At 42.8% G+C, this 14,793-nt stretch overlaps 2 protein-coding genes across 2 annotated transcripts in view; one reads left to right on the forward strand and one right to left on the reverse strand.

Moving 5' to 3' along the window:
- Positions 1-2,024: 2,024 nt before the first annotated feature.
- Igbp1 (immunoglobulin binding protein 1) overlaps positions 2,025-14,793 on the reverse strand; it is a 44,004-nt gene continuing 31,235 nt past the window's right edge. The window contains exons 6-7 of the mRNA XM_050119680.1: positions 14,344-14,456; positions 2,025-2,463 (exon numbers count right to left, since the gene is read on the reverse strand). Of these exons, the coding sequence (XP_049975637.1) occupies positions 2,315-2,463; positions 14,344-14,456 (262 nt within the window). The 3' untranslated portion in view covers positions 2,025-2,314. The remainder of the gene's footprint in view (positions 2,464-14,343; positions 14,457-14,793) is intronic.
- LOC126487057 (cytochrome c oxidase subunit 7A-related protein, mitochondrial-like) lies at positions 2,471-14,336 on the forward strand. The gene has a single exon (XM_050119687.1). It carries the CDS (start codon positions 3,852-3,854, stop codon positions 3,996-3,998), a length of 147 nt encoding a protein of 48 aa, XP_049975644.1. The 5' UTR covers positions 2,471-3,851; the 3' UTR covers positions 3,999-14,336.

The raw sequence follows: 14,793 nt of genomic DNA on the forward strand, positions 1-14,793 counted from the left end.
ATATATACATACATACGCAGGCTTATGCGCATGATAAGCAGTATTGTTAACCTGTCAAGAGCATCGAGAAGTCGAGAAGTCTGGTTCTTGGAACTCACCCAGACCAGCTGCCTCCAAGACCCTGGAAGGCCTGGCTCTGGTGGGAGTAGAGAAGGTGGTGCTTTTTTGGTTTCTGAGCAGTGAGGCGTCAGGCACAGAGTGCTGAGGAGAACGGAGGAAGATGGGTTGCTCACCACCTCCCTCTGGCTTTAGCACAACCTTTTCTTTGCTGAGTCAACTGAGAGGGGGCCTGGAGAGTTCCAGTGGTGTTTAAGTGGCGGTTTTAGTTTTAAGGATGTTCCCACCAGGAAGCTGCCCGAAGACTCGTGACTAAAAGCATAAGAAACCCAGGGTGGGCTTGAGGAAACCACTCTGCTTGGTGCATCTTGTTCTGTAGCATGGGGCAGTATTCCTGCCTTTGCAAGGCCTTTTGTGTTGCTAGTGGGTCAAGTGGCTCATAGCAAATGCCTGTTACCTGCCCACTTCCCTTTCCTGCCTACTGGACAGACCAGTCATGGCCCTGATACCAGCATGAAAGCCTTATCCCCTAGCTGCCTATTACAGTGGTGGCCACGATTCACTTCATCATCCCAGACCTAGGAGACAACCTCTACATCAACTGAAGGAAGACACTTTGGGGTTTTAATGCATGAAGTCACACAGGTTCCTCTTGTCTAAGCCAGGATTAGGACCTACTTTGTGTGGCCTGCCTCCTGAGCTCCACATGTGTGGAGGCTCAATGAAGCTGGAGGCTACACAAAGGACAATCTTATAAGGACCCGGACAAAGCTGTCTGTTAAATTGGCTAGTCTGTAAATAACTAAACTTCTGGGTAGGGTTCAAAGGGCAGAAGACAAAGCTGCCGCTAGAGTCAGCCTGTCAACAACTGGAGTTGGGCTGAGAACACTGCTCTGGCTCTGGAGGAAATCTCAGCCACACTCTACCAGTTTCAGGAGCCTCCCTGTGAGGGGGAGATGGATCCTTTATTAGGAAGTAGACAAATATATTATTGGTAGCCTTCTTGCTGTCGCCACCCACAAAACAGCCTCCTCCTCAGCACCTGACAGCCCTCCACTTCCCACCCCATAAACAAGAGGGAGTTGAGTCTTTGCAAAGCTAGACTGCAGGAGCTAGAAAAGGAGGGCTGAGTCATCTTCCTCTTCAGAGGAAACCAAAGTGGACCAGAGCCACAGAACAAAAGGATGTTCTCTAAGCAGATCATAGACTGCTCTTAGGAGGTACCAACCCCTCCATCCCAGAAAGTTCCTACTTTCAGCATCACAGGCGCCATCCCCTCTTCTCGGCATCTACGTATCTGATCAGCAGGAGTATACTAAACAGCCAGCATACAACAGAGGCATACATTCTCGCTGGGCCAGGGATGGAGCCACACAGACAAGGAGGTCCAATGAGGCTGGAGGTGGCTGCCTTTCATCTTAAGACTTAGGCTAATGTTCTCGGGAGGATAAGGGATGAGTCTTCAGAGCATCCTCTCTGGAGCTCCCATTTCTCATGGTGCCAGGACTAGGTAGGTAGGAGTTTGTTAACAGAGGCTTTTTCTTTATTTAGAGACAGTTTCATGCAGCTGAGGCTGGCCTCACTCATTATGGAGTTAAGGGGAGTTAAGGATGGCCTTGAACTTCTGAGCCTCCTCCTTCTACTTCCCAAGTGCTGAGATCACTGGCGTGAACCAACTTACTCATGAGACTAATTCTTTAAGGGTCCCTTCACCCACAGCTATAATTTCTGAAACCAGTGCCTTGTAGCAGAGGCACTCTTCTGCCTTCTCTTCTTGCACAGCGTTATTCCAGAGCATGGGTGATGCCCACAGGGCCCATACCACACCTAGCGGCAAGGAGAAAGCATGGGTAGTTCAGGACTCTTGCTCAGAATGAAGGCACATGACAAGGACTTCCAGATGCTCAGAGACCCACTGCCAAGCCCTGCTGCTCCCCCACAAACAACAAAACCAGCTGATACCCACGTCTGTGCATAGGCCCACATAATAGAGGGGGCTTTTATTACTTTTTGAAGAGAATAAATTCATACTGTCATAGATTATATAGAGCTCTTAATGCTCTGACCACTTGAGAAATCATATTACACCATGATGAGAACTAACAAAGCCAAACAAAATCTCTGGTCTTTACCTAGGGTACAAGCAATTATTTGACACTACAGAATGCAAAGCAAGATTCCGCACGGCTGCCTTCACTGCACCCTGCTGAGGTTGTCCTTGGTGTGCACCATGTTGTCCTTTCGCCCTTCAGGCAGATTAGCCCATGTTCTGTCGGTTGCCATAGCCCCTGGGATGGGTGTCCTTCCAGTCATCCCACTCTCGCAGTCTGTGCAGAGTTTTCTCGTCACCCTCGTCATCCTTTTGTTCTTGATCTTCCTGCTGCTGAGCTGCTCTTTTCAAATCAGCTAGCACAGGAAAATGAGATAGACGGGAGAGAAATAGAAGAAAACCAAAAAAAAAAAAAAAAAACATTAGGGGAGCTCAGCTTGGTTCTGAGCACAACCCCAGACAATGAGAACAGAGCACAGCTAGCTGCTCAGGGATGGCACGAGTGGGAAGAACATGTCTATTACTGAATATATTACATGCTATGCAATGGTAGCAAGTAAAGATGCCTCCAGAAGTTTCCAGAGAAACCAAGATCATTGAGGTGTCCTTTACTAACGGATTCTATTTCGGGAAAGAATCCTTGCTAAATGACCAACAACCCCTTCATCAAAACAAAAACAAACAAATAATCCCCACAATCCTACCCACCAGCAACAATAAAAGCCCTAGAAACCTGAGATCACAGAAGTTAAGAAATATATATGATTTGTGAATTTCCAGAGATGTATGTAGCATTATAGGTAATGATTTCTCTACCAATTTGCTCCGTTCATTTCTTAAGGGTAAAGAAATTAGGTATATGTATCTCCATAAGGGTTATGAGCATCAGGAGCCCTCAGAGGGCAGAAGATGCCCTGGAACTGGAGATACAAGTTGTTGTAAGGCACCACGTGGGTGCCAGGAACTGAACCTGCTCCTGCAGACAAGAGCAGTGAGTGCTCTTAATTGTTGAGTCATCCTGCTAGCCCCAACTTCCTTTATTATAGTCACACAATCTTTCCATGTATTTACTTTTCCTTGAATTTGGTAATGTTACAGAATTCTTACACTGTCAACCATGCTTAAGAATCAAATGAAAGAAATGGTTCCATGGACAGTCTCATCCACTCTGATATTTGACTTGAGTGTTTTCTTTGTAATTTCACATTCTTTGATAATTTTTTTTAACAAGAGTTTGAATTTAATTGCTGTAGGTCTTCAGGTTTCCAGTAATTTTGCATTAAATAAACTTCCTCATATTTCTCTCTGTTCACATCTCAATAATACAACCCCCACAGGATTTTCTAAGAAAAATATGTATATTTTGGGCTAGTGAGATAGTTCAGTTAGTAAATGCTAGTTGCACAAGCATGAGGACCCGAGTTCAGATCCCCAGCACCGACACAACAATACATGACCACATTTCCAGCACTGGGGAGGAGGAGATGCAGATCTCTAGTGCTCATTGACAAGTCAGCCTAGTTCACTTAGAGAGTCTGTCTCAAAAAAATAGACAGCAATTGAAGAAGACACTTGACACCTGATGTCACCCTCTGGTCTCTACTTAGATGCACATCCATGTACAAATCATACATACAAAGACACACACGCACACAGACAAACGGAAACAGACATACACACACCAAAGTCATAATAACAGGGCGGTCACACAGGCAGCGGCTGTGTGAAGCTGGGCTCAGGCAACATGTACTACAAGTTTAGCGGTTTCACGCAGAAGTTGGCTGGAGCTTGGGCTTCGGAAGCCTATAGTCCGCAGGGGTTAAAGCCAGTGGATTCCACAGAAGCACCGCCTATCATATTCGCCAAAGTCATAATAACAAAATTAGCATAGTAATGACCTAAATACGGATATATGAACCAAAGGAACACATAAGAGGAGATCCTAGAAGTAAATTCAAGAAGCTATGGCCAACCGGTCTTCACCAAAGGTGCTAGGAACACACCCAGGGGACAGTTTTTGCAGGAAATGGTGTGGGGAAATTAGCTGTCTATATGCAGAAGAATGAAACTAGATCTCTATTGTTCAGTTACAAAATACCTACTGAAAATAGTCAAATATCAGACTGAAAATATAAAATTATTAGAAGAAAACAGGAGAAATCACTTCAGACATTGGAAGAAGTAGGGGTTTTAAAACTGATTTCTTTGTTTTTCTATTTTATTTATTTAGTGTGTTTCTGAGGGGGAGGGTTGCCACAAAAACGACAACTTGTGGGGAGTGTTTCTCTCCTTCCACCATGTAGGCTCTGGTGACAGAACTCAGGTCATCAGTCTTGTATGGCAAATGCCTTCACCAGCTGAACCATCTTGCTGGCCTGCAAGGACTTTTTAGATAAGACCTCCTCCCCGTGGCCCCCACCTCAAGCATTGGAAACAAAACCAAAATAGACAAATTGGATCACCTCAAACTGCAATGAAAGGTTCTGCACAGCCAAAAAAAAAAAAAAAAAAAAGATCAACAGTAAAGAGGCAACCTGCAAGTTTGGAGAAAAGCCTGCATCTAGTAAGGAGCATATATCCAGAATATACAATAGCAAACAAAACAAAACAAAATCAAAACAAAGAAACCAAACCCTCCAAATAATATAATTTAAAAATGCGCACTAGACTTACTAGACTTAAGTAGACGTTTCTCACAAGAAGACATACAAATAACCAATAAATATATGAAGAAATGGTTAACATTATTAGTTACTAGAAAAACGCAAGCCAGAAGTACAATAAGACTCAGTTTTACTTCAGTTAAAAAGCTTATGATCAGCAGGACGGTGGTGGCTTAAATGCAGCACTCGGGAGGCAGAGGCAGGTGGATCTCTGTGAGTTCGGGGCCAGCCTGGTCTACAAGAGCTAGTTCCAGGACAAAGCTACAGAGAAACCCTGTCTTGAGAAAAAAAGAAAAAAAAAGAAATCTTATGATCAAAAATGGAAAACATAAATTCTGGAAAGGATGTGGGGAAAAAAGAACGCTTGAACATTGTTGGCGGGTTATAAATTAGTATTCTCACTGTGGGAAACAGCAGAGAAGCTACCTAAAAGTGAAAAGCACAACTACCATATCATCTAGCAATCTTGCTACTGGGCAAATACCCAAAAGAAATGACATCAGTCTGTCAAGGAGACATTAACCACTGTCATGTTCACTCACAGTAAAAAAAAATGCAATCAACCTAAGTGTCCATCATCTGAAGAACGGATAAGGAAAATGTGTTACAAGTACATAAGGGAATACTATTCAGAGACTTCAAAAGGACGAGCATCTTGTCATTTGAAGTGACATGGATGGAACTGGAGAGCATGAAATGAAATAAGCCCGCCATAGAAAGGAAAGTACTGCAGGATCTTGCTCATACACGGGATCAAAAAAGACTGATAGCAAAAAAGTTGAGAAGAACACGGTTTACCAGAGGCTGGAAAGAGTACAGGAGCAGGAGGGATGGATAAAAAGCATGGTCAATGGGCACCGAGTTACAGTTACACTGGAGGACCAGTTTTGGTATTCTATTGCATAGAATGATAACCTTAAATTGTGCTAACTAATAAGAGCTATGGGAGGCCTGGAGGTTAAGCTCAGAGGAGAGTGCTTGTCTAGCATATGTGAAGCCCAAGGTTCCACCCCTACGGCCACAAAAAGAGAAGAGAAAAGCTAGGACTTTGAATGTTTTCTTTTGGATATCTGCCCAGTAGTGGGACTGCTAGATCATATATTTCTATTTTTATTTATTTATTTTTTTAAAGATATATTTATTTATTATGTATACAACTTTCTGCCTCCATGTATGCCCAAACGCCAGAGGAGGGCGCCAGATCTCATTATAGATGGTTTGGAGCCACCATGTGGTTGCTGGGAATTGAACTCAGGACCTTTGGAAGAGCAGATGGCGCTCTTAACCACTGAGCCATCTCTCCAGCCCATCTATTTTTATTTTTTTTAATTAAATAAAATGATGGTTGTGGAGACAGCTATGTTTATCTTGATTTGAAAACATTATACAATATATACATATACTGAAACATTGAATGACACCTGTAAGCTTATACATTTTTTTTCCTATGTCAATTAAGAATTCAGGAACAAGCCGGGCAGTGGTGGTGCACACCTTTAATCCCAGCACTTGGGAGGCAGAGGCAGGCGGATCTCTGTGAGTTCGAGACCAGCCTGGTCTACAAGAGCAAGTTCCAGGACAGGCTCCAAAACCACAGAGAAACCCTGTCTCGAAAAACCAAAAAAAAAAAAAAAAGGAATTCAGGAACAATTTGGTAAGAAAGGCTTGGTTGTTACATGTACTAGAGCTACTGATAACTGCTGTTTTTGGGGTGCAGGGGAATGAACCCAAAGCTTCATAAACAGAGTGGGTGCTCTAACTGAGCTCCAACTGCAGCCTCCATTCTCTTCCTGTGGTCCCAGGAGTGGAGCAAACAGAGGGCACTGCACTTACTAAGCAGGAGGCTCTATCACCGAGCTACATCCCTGAGCCCCAATTATCTTTTCTCAAGCCAAACTGGCTAGCGGAAATGGAAGTTTCCCGATCCTTCTCAACACATTATCTAACTTTATCTTGACTATTTCTCTTCAGAATTAGAAACAGCTATTTCTCTGAGACATTCAGCTTTCTTTTGATAGGATTTTTTTTGTTGTTTTTTGTTTTTTGTTTTTCGAGACAGGGTTTCTCTGTGGTTTTGGAGCCTGTCCTGGAACTAGCTCTTGCAGACCAGGCTGGTCTTGAACTCACAGAGATCTGCCTGCCTCTGCCTCCCAAGTGCTGAGATTAAAGGTGTGCGCCACCACTGCCCTTTCTTTTCTTTTGTTTTTGACAGAACCCCTGTGGAGAGCAGGCTAGCCTTGACCTCACGTTGTCTTTACTAGCTGCTCTTGAGAGCTGGAATTCCAGGCCAATGCCACTGTACCAGGCTGGGAATGGTACTTCAGTGCCACAATTTAGACTAGCAGGTATGGTGACTACTAGGCCACTTTTTTCTAGTCTTTGCTAAAGCAAAGGTCTGTGCATTTATTATAAAAATATACATTTTATGTGTTTATATCAGGATTACATACACCATTGCTTATTGTTAACTTCCTTTTTAAGTTAAAAAATCCCTAGTTCTCAAAGACAGGACAGAGTAAGACTATCAGGCAATTACTCATCTGTACTCCCTTATATCGTACAGCCTTGAATAGTTAATTACACTAACACTGCCGCCAGCATAGTCACTCAGGGCTGTTGGGGCTCTTTGCATACACCTTTCTCATTTCCTCATTTTGAGACATAGTTGTATTACACGTTCATTCCTCCTTAGCTCCCACTTAGTACTGCTTCTGAGAATAACTGTCCTCCAGTCACCACCAATGGCTCCCACTACTGCGGTTGTCTGAATCTCATTTTCTAGCAAATTCTTCAGGGAGGGATCATGGGAATAGTAACTTTTAGTTGCTGGATTTAAAAAACCATCAGTACTCTTTATACTTGAGTTTTTCTTTATCAGATACAATATTCTTGGTCCTACTTTTCCTCTTTGGGGATATTAAGCATTTGCTACTTTATTTTAAGAGTTTTTAACAGATACGATATTCTTGGTCCTATTTTTTCCTCTTTGGGGATCTTAAATATTTGCTACTTTATTTTTTTTATTTTTTTAAAATATTTATTATGTATACAATATTCTGTCTGTGTGTATGTCTGCCGTCCAGAAGAGGGCACCAGACCTCATTACAGATGGTCGTGAGCCACCATGTGGTTGCTGGGAATTGAACTCAGAACCTTTGGAAGAGCAGGCAATGCTCTTAACCACTGAGCTATCTCTCCAGCCCCCTTGCTACTTTATTTTTTCACAGCATGAAGCATGTCATAGTTCACAGGTAAGACTTTTTTCCCCTCAGATGTAAATCACGTGCAAAATGTTGAGATGTCTATGACATTTAATTTTTTTAAAAATTTATTTGAACTAGTCTTAGTCATTCTGGGTGAAATATTTCAGGAATATAATGTTTTTTATTCGTTTGGTTTTTATTTTTTCAGACAGGGTCTACACCCTGGAGGCTGGCCTTATACTTTCTATGTAGCCCAGGCTGGCCTCTGCCTCAGCCTGAATGACAGGCTTTCTTATTTAGATAACCCCATCATCCATATGGCAGCTCTTTTTGCTGTTTTTAATGTCATTTTATCCAAAATCCTCTTTATCGGTTTCTTCATAGTTTTCTTTGTTTAAAAAATATTTAAGCTATTTTTTTCATACAATATTTTGATCATATTTTCTTCTCTCCCAACTCCTCATCATCTCTGTTTTGATTTTCGTCTTTTTGTTGTTGTTGATGTTCTTATTTTTTTTTTTCCTTTTTACCTGGTAAGACATTTTCGGTTTGGACTCATTTTTCTTTCGTTCTACTTCAGCTTTGCCAAGTCTCTCTACCCCATTTCAGATGGCTCCTCTGTGGTCAATGCAACTTTTCAAATAGTATTTTACAACCCATTCTAAAATATTCTTTCATATTTGTTCATTTTTGTTTTGCTGTATTTGGTGTTGTGAGACAGGTCTCACCATAGCCGAGGCTGGCCTGGAACACTGGGTAGCTGAGGATGGCTTTGTACATAGTTGTTCCTACCCCCATGTCCCAAGTGCTAGGGTCCCTCCTGCCTTTTGTTAGCCTAGCCTTCTGGAGTGTTTGCAAAATATCTCTTTTAGCCCCTTAATTCTGTGTGGGATTTGATCTTGGTAATTTTCCTTTTAATTCTGAAATATAATATACATGTCCCACAACTCATCTACTTAAAAGTTATATTCAGAGCTCTCCGACCACAATCACAATGTGTTGCTAACTTCTATGTGAAGTTTTTCTGAACTTTTAGGGAGGCTTGTGATCAAGGTGGTTATCCAGTTTCCCAGGGGCTCCACTCTGCTGCTTTCCCCCACAGTGGAGAAGTATGGCTTCTAGAATAGATACCCACTCTGGTTCTCTCTCGCTTTTTACGTGACCCTTCTCTTTCTTCTCTCTGGCTCTTGTCCTCACAAATTTTGATTTTACTTGTAGCAACACAAAACAGAGCCAAACAAAAAAGAACAAGTCTGAAAGAACGCTTTAAAATGAGTTGGGAGACACTATTGTGTAGGGAGGGGGGCCCTGCCTTGCGAGACCAGGTGGCTTAACTCCAAGAGCTCATTAAGGGCTGGAACACTCTACTCCGGCAGATTGTCCAATCATGCGTGCTTTTCATGTGCTTGGTTTTTACCCACGCAGCCATCTCACCACATTGGCTCAGAGTTTACCGGACAGCAAAACCTTCCCTCCTTCCAAGTGCTGTTCCGAAACTGGCCTCACTGCTGCCGTTACTGACTACGCTACTTTGAAACTCATTATTCTTCGCTTTTCCAGGTAGTTAGCTCCTGGTGCCTCCAGCACAGACGCCAGTAACCTGCTCATAAGCACATAGATGACCTGCCTTTTCCTATCTTTACTTTGTGGGTCACAGGGATTCACTGTCATCTATCTGTCTTGTAGCATTCAAGTTTATTTCGCATTTTAAGTATAAACATATGTAAAAAAGTAAAAGACAATGTGGATGCAGCCCAGTGAATTGTCACATACTTAACAGGCTCGTGTAACTGGTCCCCAGGCAGAAATATGAAATACTAACTTTGCAGAAGCCCCTCAGGTCCAACTACATTTCTGATCCCCAACTAAAGGCAAATACTATACTGGCTTTTAATCAGCACATACAACATGTTTCTCCTGTTTTGAACATCATGCGAATAAAATCACACTGTATACATGCTTTTGTATTTGGCCTTTCCACACACAATTAGGTGTGCTTCAGCCATACTTATCACTCCAGCTAGTTAACACAGCAGCTCATCATATGAATCCTCCAAAACTTGCTTATCCATTCTGGAATGTACGGGCACCCAGGCACACTGTATCCACACTGGGCTATTAAAATCAATGATGCTATGGCTTTATACTTTATGGGCACATTGTCCCTTGGGTGTATACCAGTGGTTCTCAACCTGTGGGTCACGTCATCAGATATCCTGCATCTCCAATAGTCACAGCAGCAAAACGCAGCTATGAAAGCAGTAACGAAGTAACTGTATGGATGGGGGTTGCCACAACATGAGAAACTGTATTAAAGGGTTACAGTATTAGGAAGGTTGAGAACAACTAGTCTATACTAAGAAGTGAAACCATGGGGTCAGAGTAGTATGCCTATATTCAATCAACTTCTGTGGAACCACCATCAACTAACTCTTAGACCTCCCATCTTTCCTGTTTCCTTCGGTTGAGCTTACTTCTTGTTTCCTTTGCTCCTTTCCTTGTTACCTTACTGAAGTAGAATCTCAGGTCGCTGGTTTCATTGTCTTTCCTCCCCAGCATTGCATTTTCAACATCATACATACTCCCCTCCGAGCACAGCTTCAATTGTATTCCTGCAATTCTGGCGCTCTTCCAGTGTAATTCTCCTTTGACTCATGGGTTACTTAAAGGCATGTTAATTCCTAGATATTTGGGGAACTCCCCAGGTATGTTATGGTCTAAGAACACATTCACTGTGATTTTGATTCTGAAAATCAGTTGAAAATTCTGATGGCCTCTATGTTGAATGTATCATGTGTATTTGAAAACGTTTCTTTTACTGTTGTTGGACATAGTTCTATAAATGCCAAATAGTGTATGGTGACTGACAGTGTCGATCAGATTTTTCTAGAGCCTTACTAGTACATAATTCTATAAATTACTAAAAAGATATTAATATTTTCAATTGTGTAGGTCAGCTTCCCACTACTGACAATATAGCTGAAAATAAAACAATTGGAGCCGTTTTGACTCATTGCTCCAATTCTTCATAATTTGCCCCCATAACTTTGGGTCCAAGGTGAGGTTGAACATCATGGTGAGGCGCATGTGTTGGAGCAAAGCTATTTGCTTCATGGTAGCCAGGGACCGGAGTAGGAGCACGAGAGAAGGGGCCCTCAAGGAGCTATTCCCTTCAACAAGGCTCCCACCCCCAAATTATGAACCTACCAATGGATGAAGTCAAAGACCCCGGGATCCATTCACTACCCAAAGCCCTACCTGGAGCACTGGGGATCATGCTTTCAACATGTGGAACTCAAAGCAGAACCCCAGTTGTGAGTGCAGGTTTGTCTCTTTCTCCATTTGATTACTTTGGTCCTCCTGTGTCTGAAGCTTGTTACAGGCACTTGCAGTTCCAGTTCAGGTGTCTTCCTGGGCAACTGCCCCTTTCTTTTATCAGTCTGAAATGATCTTTTAAATTATCCTGTTCTCTTGAAATCGGCTTCATCTAGTATCACTGTAGTTACTGTTAATATGATACATGGTTGCAGTGCATTTTCATTTTTGGTAATATTTAAATTTTTGTATTCTAAAATACACAATTTCCTATTAACAGTAGGCAGCTGTGCTAAGATCATCGATCCTTGATTTCTCGTTTGAAGGTTTGTTTTATTTACACTTAGGGTGTTCTGGGTTTGGCCACTTCAATAGATGAGTGCTGGCCAACTTTTTTCATTTATTTAAATGCGGGGATACAGAGATCTGCAGATTTTCTTTAGTGAAGTATTTAATTAAGATCTTTTGGGTCATTTTTTTTTCATCTGGCTGTTCATTTTCTTAATATTGAATCTTAAGAGAATACTATGGATAACAGTCCCTTAGCAGATCTATCTTTTAAAATACTTTGTATTAATCTATGGCTTGTCTTACTGTGTGTGTGTGTGTGTGTGTGTGTGTGTGTGTGTGTGTTATGGAATGTACTGTGAAGGCCTCCTTCTTCTCTCCGTGTCTGGTCCAGTCTGCTGGCCATGTTCAGTCCACCACTTCTCTCCCTGCTCTGGACTCCTCTGGACAGCTGTGCCCCCTCCCCCACACAGTGACAAGAAACACCTTCCTCTCGACCACACCTTGGAGCAGTCTTCACTTTGTTTACTAGAGATACAATTTCCCATCTTCCCTGGGCACTTTAAGATGCTGCCTCTGGCTCCTGTTGTTTCTAATGGGAGATGAACAAGAGTTCCTGTCTTTGCTCTCTGTGTGCTTTATTTCCCGTGTGGGGAATATGTGTGCCTGTACAGAGACCAGAGGTTGACACTGAGCATCTTCCTGAATTATTCCACCTTAGATATTTCAAAGAAAAGTCTCTCAATGACCATGGAATTCACCAATTTGACTGGCCTGGCTCACCGGTGAGCTTTGGAGATCCTCCTGTCTGCCTCCCCAGCTCTGGAAGGACAGAGCATTCACCACCACACTGAGCTTTTTGAAAAACCTGCGTTTTAGGGCTGACTCAGGTCCTCATGCCTACATGGAAAGCACACATCCCCATGCAGACACACATAACAAAAAATGTCTTTAAAAATAAACAGTTTATTAATTCTCTGCCTGTGTATGTTTATGAGAGCACACATGTGAACTGATTCTCTCTCCACTATGGGTCCTGGGGATGAAAGTCAGGTTGTCAGCATGCACCTTTACCTTTACCTGCGGGACCGTCTCAATGGCACAAGCCTACCTATTTTTATATACATATAGACCCATAAAAAGCTCCCGGATAAAAAGGTGCTTTAAGTGGAAATAGTTTAAAGCCTGCTCCATAGTGCTATACTGCTAAGCTGCGAGGTTCAGTGGGCTAAATGTAGTAAAGGCATTTTTTACATGTGTGTGGAGTGTACGCACACATGTGCATGTACAGGCCAAAGGTCGATGGTGCTGCCCCAGCTCATATACTGGAGTAAGGTCCTTCATTTGAGCCCAGAGCTCGCTGTTTCAGCTAGTCTGGTTGACTAGCTTGTTCTGTGCCTCATGGAATGCTGAGATTACAGACCAGCATATCTACCTAGGATTCCCATGGGTGCAAGGCATCTGACCTCCACTTCTCACGGTTCTGTGGCGGCAGCATTACCTGCTGAGCCACCTCTCTAGCTCCTAAAGATATTTTGACAGGATAGTTTCAAGATACCACGGGTTAATCAAGATGTAGCCCTGTGGTAAGTTGAAGAGCATCTGGATTAGAGATTTGGAATTTCTGTCCTCTAGAGAATAGTAACTTTTAATTTTAGAAGACCATGAAACTGTTTGGAACCAATATGCCTGTTTATCTCTGTTGCATTGCTAACGGTTAAATTCTCCGGTTAATTAGGGCTCTCCCTGTGTGGGTCTCTTCTTTTTAGAACATCTTTCATCACTTTGCAGTTGCTATGGTCACTTTAACTCAGTGTTCTCGTTCCTCAGTCAGTAAGTCTACAGATTTCTATCTGACTTTTAGTTATGCTATGTAACGAAAGTACAGCACACCCAGAGGTGAAAAGCTTTAAAAAAGCCAAACAGGACACCTTTCAAACGGCCACCCCTTCTGTGTGCATGTGCATGTGTGTGTGTATGTTTGCGCTACTGGAAAGAGCACTAACACTGGAGAGTTAAAGGCCTGAATTTAAATCTCAGCCTGGCCACTGTATTACTTAAGGCAGGCTAATTGACTTCTTACAGACCATTATCTCCATGGAGATTAGAATGCTTCCTTCACAAAATTAAGAGAGTCAAGAGACAAGGAAACTAAGGCTCAGAGGGTGGACAATGTCTCACCTGTTAAGTGGTGGGAAGTGTACTGGTCACCCCACGCCTGTTTGCGACATTTTTCCTGCTACATAATACATACACACATTGCTCTTCCCTTTGCCCATCTTTCCCTTTCAAAGACTCCTCTGAGTACCTCCTATGATCTAACTACCAAACTGGGCAGCAAGAACACAGAACATCAGAACTGCTGCTTTCCAGGCATTTTAAGTTCCCTTCACGCCTTCCAAGTGTGGCCTGCCCTACAGTTTATGCATGCTTCTGGTCACTTTCTAAATACATGGAAGGAGTTACCCTTTTAAAAATATTTTGTTCAGTTTGTAAGTTTTGACTGCCCAGGGACCAGCATGATACTATCTGCTCTGCCATTACCACAAGTGGGCTTTTGATTTTGCTATCTGGCTGCTGTTCTCATGTCAGAACTGGAGATTGGAAGACAGTACTCCTGAGAATCATCTGCCATTTGTTTCAATGGTGAAATGATACGGCCTAGGCGACTCTTGCCAGAATCTCCACTTAGACTACCTCTCCTCGGGTTCTAGCTGTGAAGGTGTAAGGAACCAGCAGTTAACCATCTTCCTCCCCCACTCCATACCTGATGTCGGCTTGGCTATCCCCCGGTCTGGTAATGCTCCGTACTTCTGATGCTGGTCATACCAGTCACTCACCGTCATGGTTGCCAGGCTTGGATAACCAGCTCCAAATACTCTGCAAAAACCACATTCCATTTAGAGAACAAAACAAACAAAGTTAATATCGAACAGACTCTTCCCTCTTTAATGGCGAGACAGGTGCTTATGTTTTTCTCATTCCCCTACATGGAATCTTTTGGGGACCTGTACAATCTCCTCCAGCCATGCAGAAAAGGGGGCATCCATAAGGAAGCACTAAAGTCAAGAGCATTCATGAGATCGAGAGGGTAGATAGCCCAGGGTCATCTCCCGGTAGGCAATCCCAAGGGCCAGCACTCCACAATGACACAATTAGCAATTGACAGGGGCGGTTCTGAAATGTGGAGAGAGAATACTTTCCTGCAGCCCCGTGG

This window comes from Alexandromys fortis, unplaced genomic scaffold (genome assembly GCF_014885135.2).
Source record: "Alexandromys fortis isolate MF-2015 unplaced genomic scaffold, M_Fortis_MF-2015_v1.1 scaffold_155, whole genome shotgun sequence".
In the NCBI taxonomy this organism is placed as follows: Eukaryota; Metazoa; Chordata; class Mammalia; order Rodentia; family Cricetidae; genus Alexandromys; species Alexandromys fortis.

What these genes read in the sequence shown, in the direction of transcription:
- LOC126487057 (XM_050119687.1), top strand. Translation starts at nt 3,852, where the DNA reads ATGTACTACAAGTTTAGCGGTTTCACGCAGAAGTTGGCTGGAGCTTGG.